Raw genomic sequence first — 14824 nt, 5'->3', positions numbered from 1 at the left:
TAATAGGAAGATTTAAGGTTAGCATTTGTGGGATTAAGCATAAAATAATTCAAAGTCTCCCCAGCCGTCAGGTAGTAATATACAGGAGGCTAATTCAGGCTTAAAGTCGTAATTCCTAATATAACAATGTTTGCATAAAATAAGCTTGGGAGAACCAAGAACCCAAAAATGTGACAAGCTAGGCAGTTTATCGGTGTCATTGTTAGTAAATTGAAAAATATCTCAGTTGGATAGATGCTAAAGTGAAGGGCTTAACTTAAACAGCTTATCATACATGCAGCTCACTCTGCTACAGTTTTGCTTTGAGATAAGACAAAGCAATAAAGTTTTTCCACAGAGAGGAGAGACACACTCAGGAAATGAATGCTTTCAATTATACTGGAGTTGTCAAGTGCGTACATAGTTCAAGGGAACCTCCATGGTCCTCCATCCTTTTGATAATGGGCATTCATAGAGTGTGAGTGGTGAGGGAGGAGATGGAAAATGAGAGAGAAAAGATGGCTTTTAGAAAGAAAAAGGCTAATTTCAAATGTTTAACTTCACTGATTCCCCATTTTTAATAATCTCTGATGTGCATCCAGAGAAATGACTATAAAATTCAGTTGAAAACCAAATTTAATCTAGTTCCCCTCATAATTTGAAAATTCATAGTCAGAGAGTGACATTTGTTATTTTTTATGAAGTCATGAATTAGTCTCTTATCAATATGGTAAATCTCAGAAGCTTAAAGATAGTCTCTTTCTCTTTGTATTTTTTATTATCTCTTTTTGGTTTCTTTTTTTCCCTTCCTGGTTAGACCAGGTAAAGAAGGGGGGAAAAATTTGACAAAATTTGGCTCTAGTTCCAGATAGTTTTGGGGGAAGTTTCTTTACTAAAAAACTTGAATTTCTTTTAAACTGACTCCAATTTTACTAGGGACTGTCTTCCCCTTCTTGCTGAACAAGGTTTATTTTTAGGTAAAAGGAAAAATAAACTGATGAAAAAATGAACAATTTGCTGGGATAAGACGCTGCTATGCACTAGGGATACAAAAAGAGGCAAAAAACAATCCTTGTCCTTAAGGAGATTACAGTAACTAGGAGGCGTAACCCTAGGAGGCATTATTATCCCCACTGCACAGATGAGAAAACTGAAACAGAAGTTAAGCAATTTGCTCAGGGCCACACAGCAAAGAAGTATGTGAGGCAGGATTCAAACTGAGGTCTTCCTGACTCGAGGCCCAACACTATCCACTTCATCATCTAGCTGCCTCACCTTAGTCTGGCCTTTCTCATGAAACTGTTTAATGAGATTATCTCCATTATACCATTTCTCTTCAGCCAAAATTTGTGTCTCAGTCCTTGGAAAATTCTGGTTTTCCCTTACAAGAGTGGAGACATCCATAGATATGCTGTTCCAGAAAGAGTAGGAGGTAAAGAAAGTGATTATCAAAACTGAGATGTATGGAGACTTCAGACTCTACCTCAGGTTATACGTTTCAAGCTTTTCCTGTTAATGTAGTGAATCTGAAATAACAGTTGCCTTCTGTAATGTTAATAGAATAGGAAGATCTTCCCTGCCCATTAATAGGCCCAACACATGGAGTCTGTGGATGGAGCTTGAACTGGGAGGAACTTGCCCAAGGAGGAGAGAAAGAGTACAAGCAGAGAACAGGCAGAGCAGAGAGAGAAGCAAGCTGTGAGTGCGCTGAGGAAGGAGTTTGTCTAGGGGAACTTATTTTTGTGGGGAGGCCTGATAGAAAGAAGGTTTACAAGGTCATTGCTCCCTGGATTAGTGATAAGTACCCTGTTAAATCTTACCTCCTGGTGTTCTAATGATTTCCCAAATAAATATTTTGGTTTTGCCTTTGAGGAAGACAGTTTATATTTTGTGAATTTACTCTGGAAATACTCATAAATATTCTTAGCGGCTGCTCTATGGGTACTGCATTGGTGTACGCCTTCAGTGTGCCAAGTGTTGTGCTAGTTGCTGGGATACTAGACAAAGATAAAACAGCCTGTGCCTTTAAGGCAGGGGAGACATGTACGTATAGAAAAATACAAAACAAAGGTAAGGCAGTTTGGTGAGAGCAGTAGCAGCTCTTTGGAGGGGGCCTCTCAGGAAAAGCATGTAGAAGGTAGTGCTTTAGCTTTGGATTAAAGGGAAGGAATCTCTGCAGTGGAGGGGATGTGCAAGTACATTCTAGACCTGAGGTAAACAGCAAGGACAAAGACACCAAATAGGAGCTGGAGAGCTGTTTTGGAGTAACAGTTCTATTTTACCTGTTTGGCTGAACCATGGAGAGCACAGTTCGGGGGGAGGAACTGTGTACTAAAAGTTGGATAGGTTGAGTACAAGTTGTGAAAGATTTTAAATGCCAGGATCGTTGATATTTAATCTAGAGACCCTAGGAAGCCACAGGAGTTTGAGTAGGAGAATGGCATTTTCAGATGCACATTTTAGGAGAATCTTTTTGGTGAAGGACTAGAATGTGGACTGAAGAGAGGAGAAAGACCAACTAGATAGTAAATGTAGTAGAAGTTCAGTGAAGAAGTAATAAAGGCTTGAACCAAGGTGATAGTCATGTAAATAAAGGGATGGATCCAAGAGATATTTTGGAATTATAAATTTAAAATGATATATAAATTGAGTGAGTAAGAAACCAGAGCTGATGCCAAAGTGTGTGAACCCAGGTGGGATGATGAAGTCTTCATACTGGAATGAGCTTTTATCCCATTTTGTGAAGGACTTTCAAGGATGCAAATGGTCAGCTGGGGACAGGGAAGTGGGACTTCCAGATACCTCATACCAGAGTTTAACTGCTCCAACAATTCATTTAGGTCCCTGTACAGACTTCTGATGTCCATTTGGTAGAGGAGGAGGGGGCAAAATTTCTGAATTAACCTATTACCCTTGGGTACTGGAAATGCTAACATTCTTTTTTTTTGCAGGTCTAATGTTTGGGGAAAATTAGCTGCCTCTGAGTTACTGTTGTCTCTTTTCCCTAGGCTTCTATCCACCTCCTGGTCCCCACCCTCCCATGGGCTACTACCCCACAGGTCCTTATCCAGGCCCTGGGGGCCATACAGCCACCGTCCTTGTCCCCTCGGGGGCTGCAACCACAGTGACTGTGCTGCAGGGAGAAATCTTCGAGGGTGCACCAGTGCAGACAGTGTGTCCTCACTGCCAGCAGTCTATCACCACCAAGATCTCCTATGAAATTGGCCTGATGAACTTTGTACTAGGTTTCTTCTGCTGCTTCATGGGGTATGTGGAAAAGCCTGGCCTGGGTGAGGCAAAAATTCTGCCCACTCGTAGCTTCTCACATCTTTTACTGTGGTTGACTTGCAGAGCTGCTTTCCTATCATTATCTGACCCTGTTAGTTCTGCAGCCCAGTTTTAGAAGGCTTTAGGCTGTTGCTCATCATCTCCTTCCTCCAAACCTTTCCCTGGTCACAGCTTCTTTGTTCTCAGGATTAACTTTTCCTTCGTTTCAGGTGTGACTTGGGCTGCTGCTTGATCCCCTGCCTGATTGATGACTTCAAAGATGTGACACACAGCTGTCCTAACTGCAAAGCCTACATCTACACGTACAAGCGCCTGTGCTAACGGAGACCACCCGGGAGCTGGGACCCGGGATTACCATCTCTCCTTTTGGCTTGTCAATCCTATACCCTGTGCTTTGTTTTCCTGCTTGGCAGTAGCTTCTCCCTTTTTCCTCCTTAGGTTGGAAGCAGGGAACTCCTGTCCTCTCTGGTCTGTCAAGCCCAGGGATATTTTATCTCTTCTGGTTAGGGTTTGGCAGACTGGAAGTTTAGTGTCAGTAGGGTGGGGGGGAAGTGACAAGCATGTTATTTTGGATATTGATATTTTGCTTAGTGTGTATAATCAGGATTTCAAGAGTGAACTAACTGTCCACTAGCAGAGGTACTCTCCCCATTGAAAGTTTCCAGATCACGCTATTGTAATATTATTAGGTACTGGTTCTTTCACATTTGCCTCCTTGGGAATCAGAGAAAACCTGCATCCTGGAATAGTAGTTTGTTTCATGGGGCCTCTGGGATAGAAGTTCCTCTTCCTCCTACCCTGTCCGTATGCCTTCTCCAGTGACAGTTACCTTCTATTACCAGTCAGTTTGCCCGGCCACTCTTGCATGTCTGTTCTGATACTTTCTATACTACAGAATAGCCCAAGGTGTAGGGCTCATGACTACAACTAGCCAGACATGGGATGCTGACCATGGTGGTACTGAAGGGTGGAAGGGAGCTCTTGCTTAAGGAGTAGAGAAACCGGGGGGCAAAGTGGTCCTTACTAGCCACCGAGAGCACACAACAGGGGAAGAGGTGGATTCCAAAGGCCATCATCCTGTGTTTCTAATTATACCAAGAAAGCTCTAAGCTCCTAAAAGATAGACTAAAGCAGCCTGGGATCATGCAAATTCTGGTAGGAACTAGATGCATCATGAAAGACAGGCCTTCTATGTAATAGAAAGAGTTGAAAACGCTGCATTAGACACTGTCAGGTATCACAGTTTAGGACGTGTAGAAGCTCGGTAGGACTGAGTGCTGATTAGGAAAGACTTGGTGTGCAATGAGGTCGTTAGACCTCAAAGAGCCCCGCTCAAGCATGATGCCATTTTGGAACAAGGAGGGAGGCCGACTTAGAAAAGGTAACGAGCGAAATCAACTGCATCCAGAAGTCCAACGTTGTACCTGCGGACCCCTGCTGAGCCCCATCTCTGGGAAGATGAGGGGGAAGTGGCAATGGAGGACTCAGCTTGTTCCTTGTTGTACCTGAGATTTGGCATTTCAGTCCTTTTCTGTGTCTCAGGTGCACACCTGTGGTGGGAGGGGGACTGGGAAGAGGCCAGAAAGACTACTAACTGTTCTAAATTCTGCTCCACCCTCACTTCCCAGACATGGAAATGTATTGACTGACCACTAGATGGCACATGCACAGCAGGCTTGGTGTGAAATGTTTGGCAGAGAGCTTCTCTTTTAAACCGTGTTGGGGAACACTATTTTTGCACTAAACCTTTTAATGTCCATTGTGTTTAGAGCTTCAGTTGGAGAAATCATGTTATTTAATTTAAGTAGAGAATGAAGAGAGGTGATGATGGGTAATGAGGCTGAGTGACATCTGATTTAAGCCTGTCACTGAATGGAAGACATGGGACCTGGGTCATAAGCATTACTGCTACTCCTGTATCCCCTTCCCTGGTTTTTGCAATTCAAATGCATGTCATCCTATTTAATGTGAACCTGTTTGTTCCCAAGTCTTGGTTTCTCACTTACATTAAATTGGCCCATCTGCCCACCTTTCCCTACGTATTTTTATTTTGCCTAGGAGGAGCATTGGGATCTGAAATATCCAAAACCTGTTTGGTCTTACCAAAGTCTTCAACCATTAGCCACAGCAGATCTGGGGTTCTAGATAACAGCCTTAAGAAGTAGCTTGGCCTGAGGGATAGTTGGCCTCAGAAACAGGTAGTTCCAATTTATACCTTTGACTCATAATGGTTATGTGACTGGGCAAATTCCTTAACTTCTCAATGCTGTACCTTTCCTCACAATTTTAGCCCTTTTCCTATGGGCTTTTCCCCTCCTCTAATAAATAACTTCAGAAATTGGGAGGGATATCAGTGACAGTATTAGAAAAGGCAAGAACCTTGGTGAGACCTTTGTGTTGATAAAGCATTCCCCACCCTCACCATTTTCAGAGGTTCTGAAGATAGCACCACCCAAGTTGACAAGCTAGCATAGTCAATCTATCCTTAGCCCATAGAGGAAGCTGAAGAAAAGGTGCCTGTTTGAGTTGGTAGAGGAAGTTCTGCACAAGGAACTCCTTAAGCCCATCCCAAGTTGAAAAAGTTCTGGATGGTAACTCAATTTCATATGCCTATGCTAGGAACAGGGATAGGTAATGAGTGGAATTAAGTGTTGTACTTAATCTTCTCAGGGAACAGAGAAACTGAGTAAGGGAGGTGGTAACAAAAGGGCGACCTCTACACTGTCAGCTATTTTTACTCCTTGTCCTGTGGTAATCAGTACTTTCGGGGCCAATCTGAGTTGGCATAAATCCAGCGTGATGTAATATAATGGTGTTGGATTCAAACAGAAATGGGGGCCACTAAACTGTACATGAGGGTCCCTGTAGGCTGCTCTTTTACTTAGAAGACCACAAGATAACTCTTGTATTTTGTTGTATTTTGTTAAATATTTCTCATTTACATTTTCATCTGGTTCTGCTACACTTGGGAGTGTGGCCTGTGGGACAGTGTGTGATAAAGAGAAAAGCTCAAGACTTAAAATGGACCACCTGAGTTTAGATCCTGTCACTTGCTACATGACCTCAAGTCAAGTAACTTCATCTGAGATATAAAAATTCAGTTCCAATATTCTGTGACCTAGGCCTTTCTATAAATGTGAAATCTAAAACAGAAGAGGGGCTGCCTCACTACCTGACTCCAAGGCTCAGGTTAAGAACCTCATCTGTCCAATATACCTACCTAGGGGCAGTGCTGCATACCACTTCTTTCCTCCCAAATTCTCCTGCTCAAGGGGCTGTGGAGGTATCAGTACTTAAAATCTGTTTTTTTACATTACATTATGAAACAAAAGGCAGAAAGTTTCAAGTATAAACTTTATTGGATGCTTTAGCATTTACATTGGTTACATGAGAAGCCAAATTCTTTGCTCCTGTTGTTCTGTCCAGGACAGACAGCAAGGGCTGGTCTGCTGAAGGAAGAAAATGAAAATCTTCCTCAGAGTCTAGGGCACAAGCCTGGTTCCCAGGCCCAGAAACACAGGCTCTTTTCCTCCCAGGGCTATCTGTCCCCCTGCCTTTGGTGTGGTGGACACAGTGTAGCAGCTTTATTCTTTTGCTCTCTCCCCTCCTTCCACCCCAACAAGTTACCATTGTTCTGAGTGAAGCATCTCATCGACTGAATGATCAACACAAACCTGAGTGATGAGAGACGAGAAGGAAGAGCCCTAAGTACATGGTGGAGCCCTTAGGGGAGGAGCTGACTCCACCAGGCTGAGGGAAACTGCTCCTCTATGCTAGAGGTTTTTGGATCTCAGCTGCGCTTCCTATATCGCTAAGTTCTGGGTTGGAGTCCTCCTCTGGGTTTAGATTGCTGGGGAGATCCATGAGTTACAGAATCATATTGCAGAGAGCAGTCTGTTGGGCATTGACTTTAGTGTCTGGTTTTATTGGTTTTATTGGTTTCTTGTTTTCTCAAACCCAGCTTTAAAAAAAAAGTCACCTGAGGTGATGGGTTTAGTCAGTGGGGTTAGGGTAGGGATAGGGTGGTTGACTGGGATTATGCCTGGGAAGTACCAGGGTCACAGGCTCCTCCTTCACATGAAGTACCAGGCCATCAGTCCAGAAGCCAGGGCCACAATAGCAGCAAGGATGAGTTGAAGGTTGAGCTGCCCCATTACAGCCGTGACATTTTTGAAGGGGCAGTCGCTACCCTCGTGGGTACCTGCAGGGGCAATGCCAACAGGAGACACCAAGGGGTTAGAAAGCCAAGATGAACAACCCTGTCTGGATGTATTGGAGAAAGGTAAAGACCCACCTTTACCTTGTTGAGCAGCATAGTAGGGGCATTTTCGCACATCTCCTTTCCCATCATGTACTGGGAGCTCTCCATCCTGGGATTCTGTGGCCAGCAAAGAGCCAGCCTTGTCCAGTTCATTGAAAATCTGGAGGAGTAGAGTATCAACTGAGCCCTCACCTGACAGATTTCCTTTAGTCTATATTGAGGGGCTGGGGTGACAGGTGATATGACTAGGATCAAGGATTGAAGGGAAAGCAACTTCCTGTTAGATGTGTCAGGGTAATTCCTTATAACCTGCTGCTGCTGGATCAATCAAATATCATAGTCTTTAATGCCCTCCCTGAGGGGTGGAGACTGATCTCAGATCTGCTGAGGCAGCTTTTCTTGGTTCCTCATAGTCCTTTGTTTCTCTCACTGATAGGAATATCCCAGGGGAACCAATCACTGGGTTCTACCATACATACGTAGCTTGATCAATTCACTTCCACAGCCCAACCCAGAGAAATCTAGTTCCAATATTCTTAAGGACAGATTAAGAAGTGGGTAGTTTAAAAAAAGCATGGCATAGGGTTTACAGAGCAGCTCTTGAGTCAGGGGGACCTGGGTTCAAGTCCCACCTCTTGACACATAATGGCTGTGTGACCCTGGACAACTAACTTAACATCTCACTGCCCCAGGAATTCTCTCAGACGGTAACTTGCAGAACAGTTGCAGTTCTGCATTGATAGGAATTTTCTCACCAGGTTCCCTATACCAATAAAATCAAAGGTCAAGACCAAACAAAAAGTTTAAAAAGTTAGCCTAGGAAAAAAATCAATTGAGATACACACTGGGCATTTCTTGAGTAACCTCATGCTATTAATTCAAGGTATCTCTTGTTATGAGGAGGGAAAGCCTGTCCTAGGTGAGATGCAGTCTACACAGAGACCATGCTGAGGATTTGAGAGTTCCCTGGAATAGGCCCAAAGACTGACTGACTCATAACCTACTATGTCCAAAAGCCCATGCCCAGATGGAATCTGTTTCCAGAGGCCCATCGAAGAGTGAATGAAAGCCCCCAAGACAAAGAAACTTCGTATCAAGAGTTTAAAGTGGACCTTCCCAAACCACCACTTCTAAGTGGCCTTTACTATACTATTATGTTCCCACTTGGAGCACTTGATTCCAGAGCTCAGTATCACTGATCCTGTGATACTTCTAATTCATTTTCTCTCTAAATCTAAGTAGGATGCTTCTAGTACCCTTCTCTGAAATGCAACAAGATAGAGCTTGCTTGAAATTGGCCTCTCACATCTGAAGCCTACAAAAAGTAACTTCTTATCCTAAAAAAAGTGAAAACCATAGCATTTTCTGAAATACTTTTAAACAAAAGGCTATAACCAGCAAAGTCTTTGGCAAAATCGCTCCTGAGTTTAGGTCCTCAAGTTAAGAGGTGGTGTGCAATTCCATTTCTTACCTTTGGTCGGACCACTGATAAAACATTCACTCTATTCTAACATGCCTCCTCCATCCCCCTCCTCCACCCACCCACCCACACATCTGCCCTAAGGACAGTTAAGGCTCATCCCCCTCTTGCCAAACAGATCCCTTTCCTACTTAAGAAATCTAGCCAATCCCACCTATCCCACTATCCCTCCACTGGTACCTGCATGTTGTACTCGAAGGCCCTGTTAGCCTCCTCGACAATTTTCTCCTTGGTCTTCAGATCCAGGTCCAGGGCATTCATCCGAGCCCGATAAAACTGCTTGAACTGCTGGGCATTGTCTACATTCTCAAATATGTAAAACTGGGTCCCTTCTCCTGTGCTTGGCAGCTTCAGTACCCGCTGTGCCACCTTCTTCAGTACCTGGCCCCCAGAAAGGTCCCCCATGTACCGTGTGTAAGCATGGGCCACAAGGAGCTCTGGCTCGTGCTGCCCCACGTGATGGATCCGGTCTACATAGCTCTGGGTGGCCTCTGAGCACTTCACTTTCTCCCTCCACTCCTCCCCAAAGAAATACTCCATGTCCTTGGTCAGTGCCTCCTTGCGGTGCAGCTCCGTGGGGAAATACAAGGGAGCAAAGGCTGGGTGGTCCTTGTTAAAGTCCATCTCCTCTTCCAGGGCTGAATACGTGAAATAAAGTGCAGTGGTAGCTAGCTGTCATGGACAGGGTAAGGAAGAAGGGAAAGAGATGTGAAGGTGAGCACTGCACAGTCAGGAGCTCAAGGCCATCATTAGCACACTAGCAATTTTGGCTATTTATCATCAAAAAGAAGACTGTAGAAGCACAACTCTAAAGTGGTCCTCATATATAAAACAAACTGTCAGATCTAGGCCCTCTGCCTTAGAGCTGTGACCACCTCCATTTCCATATCTCTTTTGTTTAGACATCACACGCTTAGGGGAACTGACAAAATTGTTGTTGGCTGTTTCTGCAAAACCTCTGTTGGATGCTTGGTCTTCAAAAGGACTGGCTGGTAGGGCAATGCCAACCTCTGAGGAAGTCAAGAGTTAAGACATAATTTCAGGAAGACCCTGAAATTGACCCTGTCCCCTCTCCCTATGCCTTTAACAGATCCTCTGGTGACCAAGAGGTCTCCAATGGGCCACTGTGCTTTAAAAACGGAAAAAGAAGGGTGTAAATCACTTTACATAACAGTGTTCCCAGACCACCATATTACGCTAATCAAATTTTTACAAATGAAATTACTTGAAACATGCTTAGGAGACAATTTAAAAAGTCTTATATACTTAATTCTTTATCACACAAATATTTAATTTTTGTTAACTCAAGACTTTTTGATTACATACAACCACAATTACCTTGGCCTTCTTTGGAAGCTTCTAGAGGAACCTCCTGGAGAGATTCAGTCTTCCATCCCCATATTAATATGAAGCATACATTAGGGGGTAGGTACACTGAAGCTTTCCCACTACCATCCTTTTCCACCCTGCCTGGCCAAATCGTCCTCTAACATTTCTAAAGCTCTTAGCTCATCAGAACTGCCAGTTTCATGGAGAATACAAACCTTAAAGAGATCCTTCTTGATGTGACCTTTTAAGAAATCTTTGACAAACTGAGTGTTCTCTGCACGGTCATGAGACTCCTTTGTTCCTTCCTTTAGAAGCTCAGAAAGGTCCATCTGTCTGTGGAGAGAGAGAACGAGACGTATGATGTGTCGAGCCTGCTGAGAGTTAAGCCTTATCTGAGCTCAAGATCTTCTGGTCAGAGCTTTCTAAAAGGGGTTTTTAGGGGACTATTACCAGATTCAGCCATTCAGTAAAGACCACACTGTGTGTATGATGGTAAAACTGGTATACCCCAATCCTAATATATCTAACAAGAGTGCAAATCTCAGCAACTCACTTTGCTAAAAGAGATGAAAAGCTAGGACTGGCTCACCAGACCTAGGCTGAACCTCTGGCTGGGCACAAAAGCCAGGAGTCCTCACTACAGGGCAGCTGCCTAGTAAGGTTAAGCAGGCAAAAGAATTAGTAGCTTGAGTCTGGGGAAAAATAAAGGGACTCCAAATTAGAGTTACACATTTCAAAGCCCAAGCTCCTATTTCTGGATGAAAACTATGCCCTTCTTCTAGGTCTGGTGAAAAGCCAAGGACAGCTTGGTGAAAAGAAAGCTCTCAGCAAATCCCTAGACTATACAAGCAGCTGTCTGAAATCCAGTTCCTTAGAGAACCCATTATGAGGCAGGAGGCCTTTCAGGCCATGCTACAGAACAGAAGCAACAAAGATTTGGCCACAGAGGTACAGAGGTGATGACAAGTGGCCCTCCTCACTCATGCCAGCCCTCCTCTTCTTCTGAGCGAATAAACCACACAGGTGAAAGATATTCTGCTGCTGCATTTACCCAAGCACCAGAAGAAATGTATTTCCTGACACAAATCTATCTCACAGTCACTATGTCCTCAAAGGAACAAAGCTCTAAGATAATAGGTCTCCCCTGAATCCTGCCAGAGACAACCTTCAGTGATGGAGGAGGCCTCATGGTGCAAAGACCAGTATGTCTTGCCTCTTATGCAAACAGACTAAAGGTCAAGTCTCCAGCTGTGCCTCCTGGAGCCTCAGGAAAGATAACATGTAAAGGAGGTGGCTGGTGACAGCATCCCTGGGATTAGGCCTCTTTAAAAAACCTTACAAAAGATAAAACAAGAATGGAGGCAAATCTGCAACGTGGAACAAGGTTAGATAATCACCTGACAATCCAGTCAGTCCACAAAAGCTCAAAATGGTGGAAAAAATATGGTTGAGAGAAAAAACAGATACACATCTGCTAATAAGGAGCTAAAATGGAGCCCAAGAAAATGCCAGGCGTCTTCCTAAGCCAACTCATATTCTTATCCCCTAACTCTTCACTACCCCAAATTGTGAGTGTTAGTTTTGGAGCCATAAAATGAGAACTATGAAGAGAGGCCAGCCTTGGCTCCTGATCCTCTCAGGGGCTCAGCACCATCTTCAAGCTTAAGGTCCTTTAGACAAATGCTTGGTACTGTGTACAAAACTCCCTATCAGTCTTGGAGAAGGGCAGCAGGACTGGTTGCCTGTGGATATCAGGTGGGACAGAAGCATCCAGGAGGGGACAAAGTTAAATGCATTTTCTCCAGCCACTCTTTCTTCTGTAACATAACTGGATTAAAAAATGAAAAAATAAAGTTAAAAAAGCTGTTATGAAATGTCTCACAACTACTGCTGTTACCTACTTGTCACTGTCCTAAAAGGAGAATCAAATTAGCAATGTGAAAACATTTGGGAAAATGGAAAAGTTCTGTATAAACATCAGAGTTTGAAATGCACTGCAATCCTTTTATGCTGTGCATTCTATCCTGTTACTCTAAAGCAAAGTAACAATGTAACACAAGGTTTGTCCATATCAAAATAAAACCCTCAAAAAGGAAAAAACCTGAATCTGGTGAGGAAAGCCGGAAGTTGTCTTGTATTTAACTCACTCACTTGGCATGGTTTTCCCATTCGGGTCCTCCAGAGGTTTTTTTTTCAGATTCATCCATTCCATCTGATGGTGTCTCCAATTCAGATGACATTTTGGCTTACCGCAGCTCTTCAAACTTTCTTTCACCCCTCTAGTCCTGCAGGGAGACATTCAGGGAAAGCTAGTGAGGTTTTCCTGAATGTCCACACAGGATCACAGTCTCTTCTGGATTACCCATGACGCTAAGGGGAAGAAATAGACCAAATACCTCAGAATCAATTTTCTGAGAGATACAATTCTGACCTTGGAAAGCTAACATCCTAATTTCACTTAGGAAAATCCAAACCCCAAAGAGGTCATGGCCTCTATCTCTGTATAAAACAAAATAGCAAAGACAGCAACTAATTCCAAAAACTTTTGATTGTAAGTCAAGTTACTCTGCATAGCTTCATTTAGGAATGCTAATATTAGCCCCATGTGCCAATATCCAATACATGGTTATCACAAGGAATACTAAAGGCATGATTTTAAGGAAAAAAACAAAGTTTTAAAAAGGTATTTCCTGACCTACTGAGTCCTACGAATGCTCATCCCTTTAAACTCTGCTGGACTCATACCCTCCCCAGAAAACATCCCAATTGCTCAAAAAAATCCTACTTTGAGTTTAGACAAACATTACCCAGGAGTAAAAGGTTTAGAATGGATTTACTGGTCCCAACAAGTAGTTATAAAATAAATCTGATTTGCTTGGAAACAATCTGATACAAATTGGTAATTTTCCCTTTTGGGCTTCAACTAGGTTCTGTTTGCTGGGAAACTGGTTGACTCAAGATCGGTAAAAAGTTGGGTTTATAAACTAGGTCCCTATGCTTTCTTTATCAGAAAGTAAACTGGTAAGTATGCTGGGGAATAAGAAGAAGGTTAAATTGGCTTTCTGAGAATTTGTAATATTATATTTAGTGCATTTTCAGGAAAGTACAAAAGACCCCAGCTGCCTAACAGTTTCTGTTGACTAGTTGGATTAGATCTCAGTTTATTTTTTGGACTCACAATTTCATAAGATTGCTAACAATTTCTACAAGAGAAGAATTGCAATATAGGAGTTAAGACTGGATTTGGTCACAATGCTTTTCATTAATTTAAATCTTTTTGTTATGTTGGTTTTTTCTCTTTATTTTTCCTCAATTACATATTAAAAAATTGAGCATTAAAAAAAAAATTCTAGGTTCTCTCCCTCTCCTTGATAAGGCAAGCAATCTGATATAGATTATATATGTGAAGTCATGCAAAGTACTTCCACATTAGCCTTGTTGCAAAAGAAAACATAAACCAAAGAAAGAAAGTATAGAAAGCACGCTTTGCTCCACATTCAGCCTCTCCCAGACCCTCCTCTGGGGGTGGGGGTGTATGTCCTCGTGAGTCCTTTGGCATTCTTCCTGATCGTGATCGTGATCACTCACATAGCTCTATCACTCAGCTGACCCCATACAGGGTCTTGGGCCACACGTAATTCATCTTCCAATTCCTCCAAAGCTCTCATTTCATTCCCAATTTTTTTCTTCAAGCACTCTAATTTAATTTATAAAAACATTAAAAAAATCTTTTTGTAACTCTTGCTTCATCCCTGTCAAGGATTCATCTAAAGACTGGCTTTTAGACGCTCGAGAATGTTTTTCTTCTGTGATGGTCCTGGCCATCTTTGCCACCATATACAATAAATAGCTCTTTATGTTCTTTTTCTGTTCACTCATTCTTCCAGCCTATTCCTGACCTTGGAATCGATGTTAGGGCGAGGCTCTGCTGCACTTCTGAAGGGTCCTGTTGTTGTGTTCTGAAAAGTACTGAGTACTGTTATTCTCGGCAAAGTACTCTGATCCAGGATGGAGTCTGATTGTTCTCTCCCTGGTCTGATCTCTGCAAGTTCCTGACCTGGGTTTCAATCCGAGTAACAGCTGAACAATGCTAAACCCAGCGCCTATCAGTGGTCAGGAAGTTCTGGTGGTTCAGTGACAGAACTTCAGGCTCCCCTTTTGTCTGGGATTTCTGCTCTGGTTACTCCTCTGAAGACTGGGCAAGATGCTGGAACTGAGACCCCAGTGTGCTCCTGGTGTTGGAGCCACACAACTGGAGCTTGCTTCTGAATGTCTTCCTTTCCCAATATACCATCTAGGGTCTCCCAATTGCTCCAAACACAGGACCTCTTCCAGTCTGCCCTAGATCTATGACCCTGAATTGGGTCAGTTAGCATCTGTCCCTGTTACAATGTTCTGGTAGGCATCTGTTATGGTCCTTCCCTGGGCACTGGAGTGCTCAGTGCACAGCATACTCCTGGCCCAATCTATCCATCCCCAGTATTCAT

General features: G+C 43.2%; 2 protein-coding genes across 20 annotated transcripts in view; one reads left to right on the top strand and one right to left on the bottom strand.

The window, feature by feature from the left end:
- The window catches only part of CDIP1 (cell death inducing p53 target 1), a 58770-nt gene extending 53470 nt beyond the window's left edge, over nt 1-5300 (top strand). For all 4 annotated transcript variants that reach the window (XM_072607594.1, XM_072607608.1, XM_072607617.1 and 1 more), the window contains 2 exons: nt 2988-3246; nt 3477-5300. In XM_072607594.1, the coding sequence (XP_072463695.1) occupies nt 2988-3246; nt 3477-3588 (371 nt within the window). In that variant the 3' untranslated portion in view covers nt 3589-5300. The remainder of the gene's footprint in view (nt 1-2987; nt 3247-3476) is intronic.
- Nucleotides 5301-6607: 1307 nt separating this feature from the next.
- Nucleotides 6608-14824, bottom strand: part of HMOX2 (heme oxygenase 2) — a 35293-nt gene continuing 27076 nt past the window's right edge. For 8 of the 16 annotated variants that reach the window (XM_072607483.1, XM_072607542.1, XM_072607520.1 and 5 more), the window contains 5 exons: nt 12489-12622; nt 10553-10670; nt 9189-9680; nt 7562-7688; nt 6608-7468 (listed from right to left, as the gene is read on the bottom strand). In XM_072607483.1, coding sequence (XP_072463584.1) covers nt 7341-7468; nt 7562-7688; nt 9189-9680; nt 10553-10670; nt 12489-12577 — 954 coding nt within the window. In that variant the 5' untranslated portion in view covers nt 12578-12622 and the 3' untranslated portion in view covers nt 6608-7340. Of the gene's footprint in view, nt 7469-7561; nt 7689-9188; nt 9681-10552; nt 10671-12488; nt 12708-14824 lie in introns of all 16 variants that reach the window. The other 8 variants (XM_072607558.1, XM_072607586.1, XM_072607577.1 and 5 more) reach the window with 3 other exon arrangements.

Source organism: Notamacropus eugenii, chromosome 1 (assembly GCF_028372415.1).
Source record: "Notamacropus eugenii isolate mMacEug1 chromosome 1, mMacEug1.pri_v2, whole genome shotgun sequence".
In the NCBI taxonomy this organism is placed as follows: domain Eukaryota; kingdom Metazoa; phylum Chordata; class Mammalia; order Diprotodontia; family Macropodidae; genus Notamacropus; species Notamacropus eugenii.
This window is presented reverse-complemented; position numbering and strand designations above follow the sequence as displayed.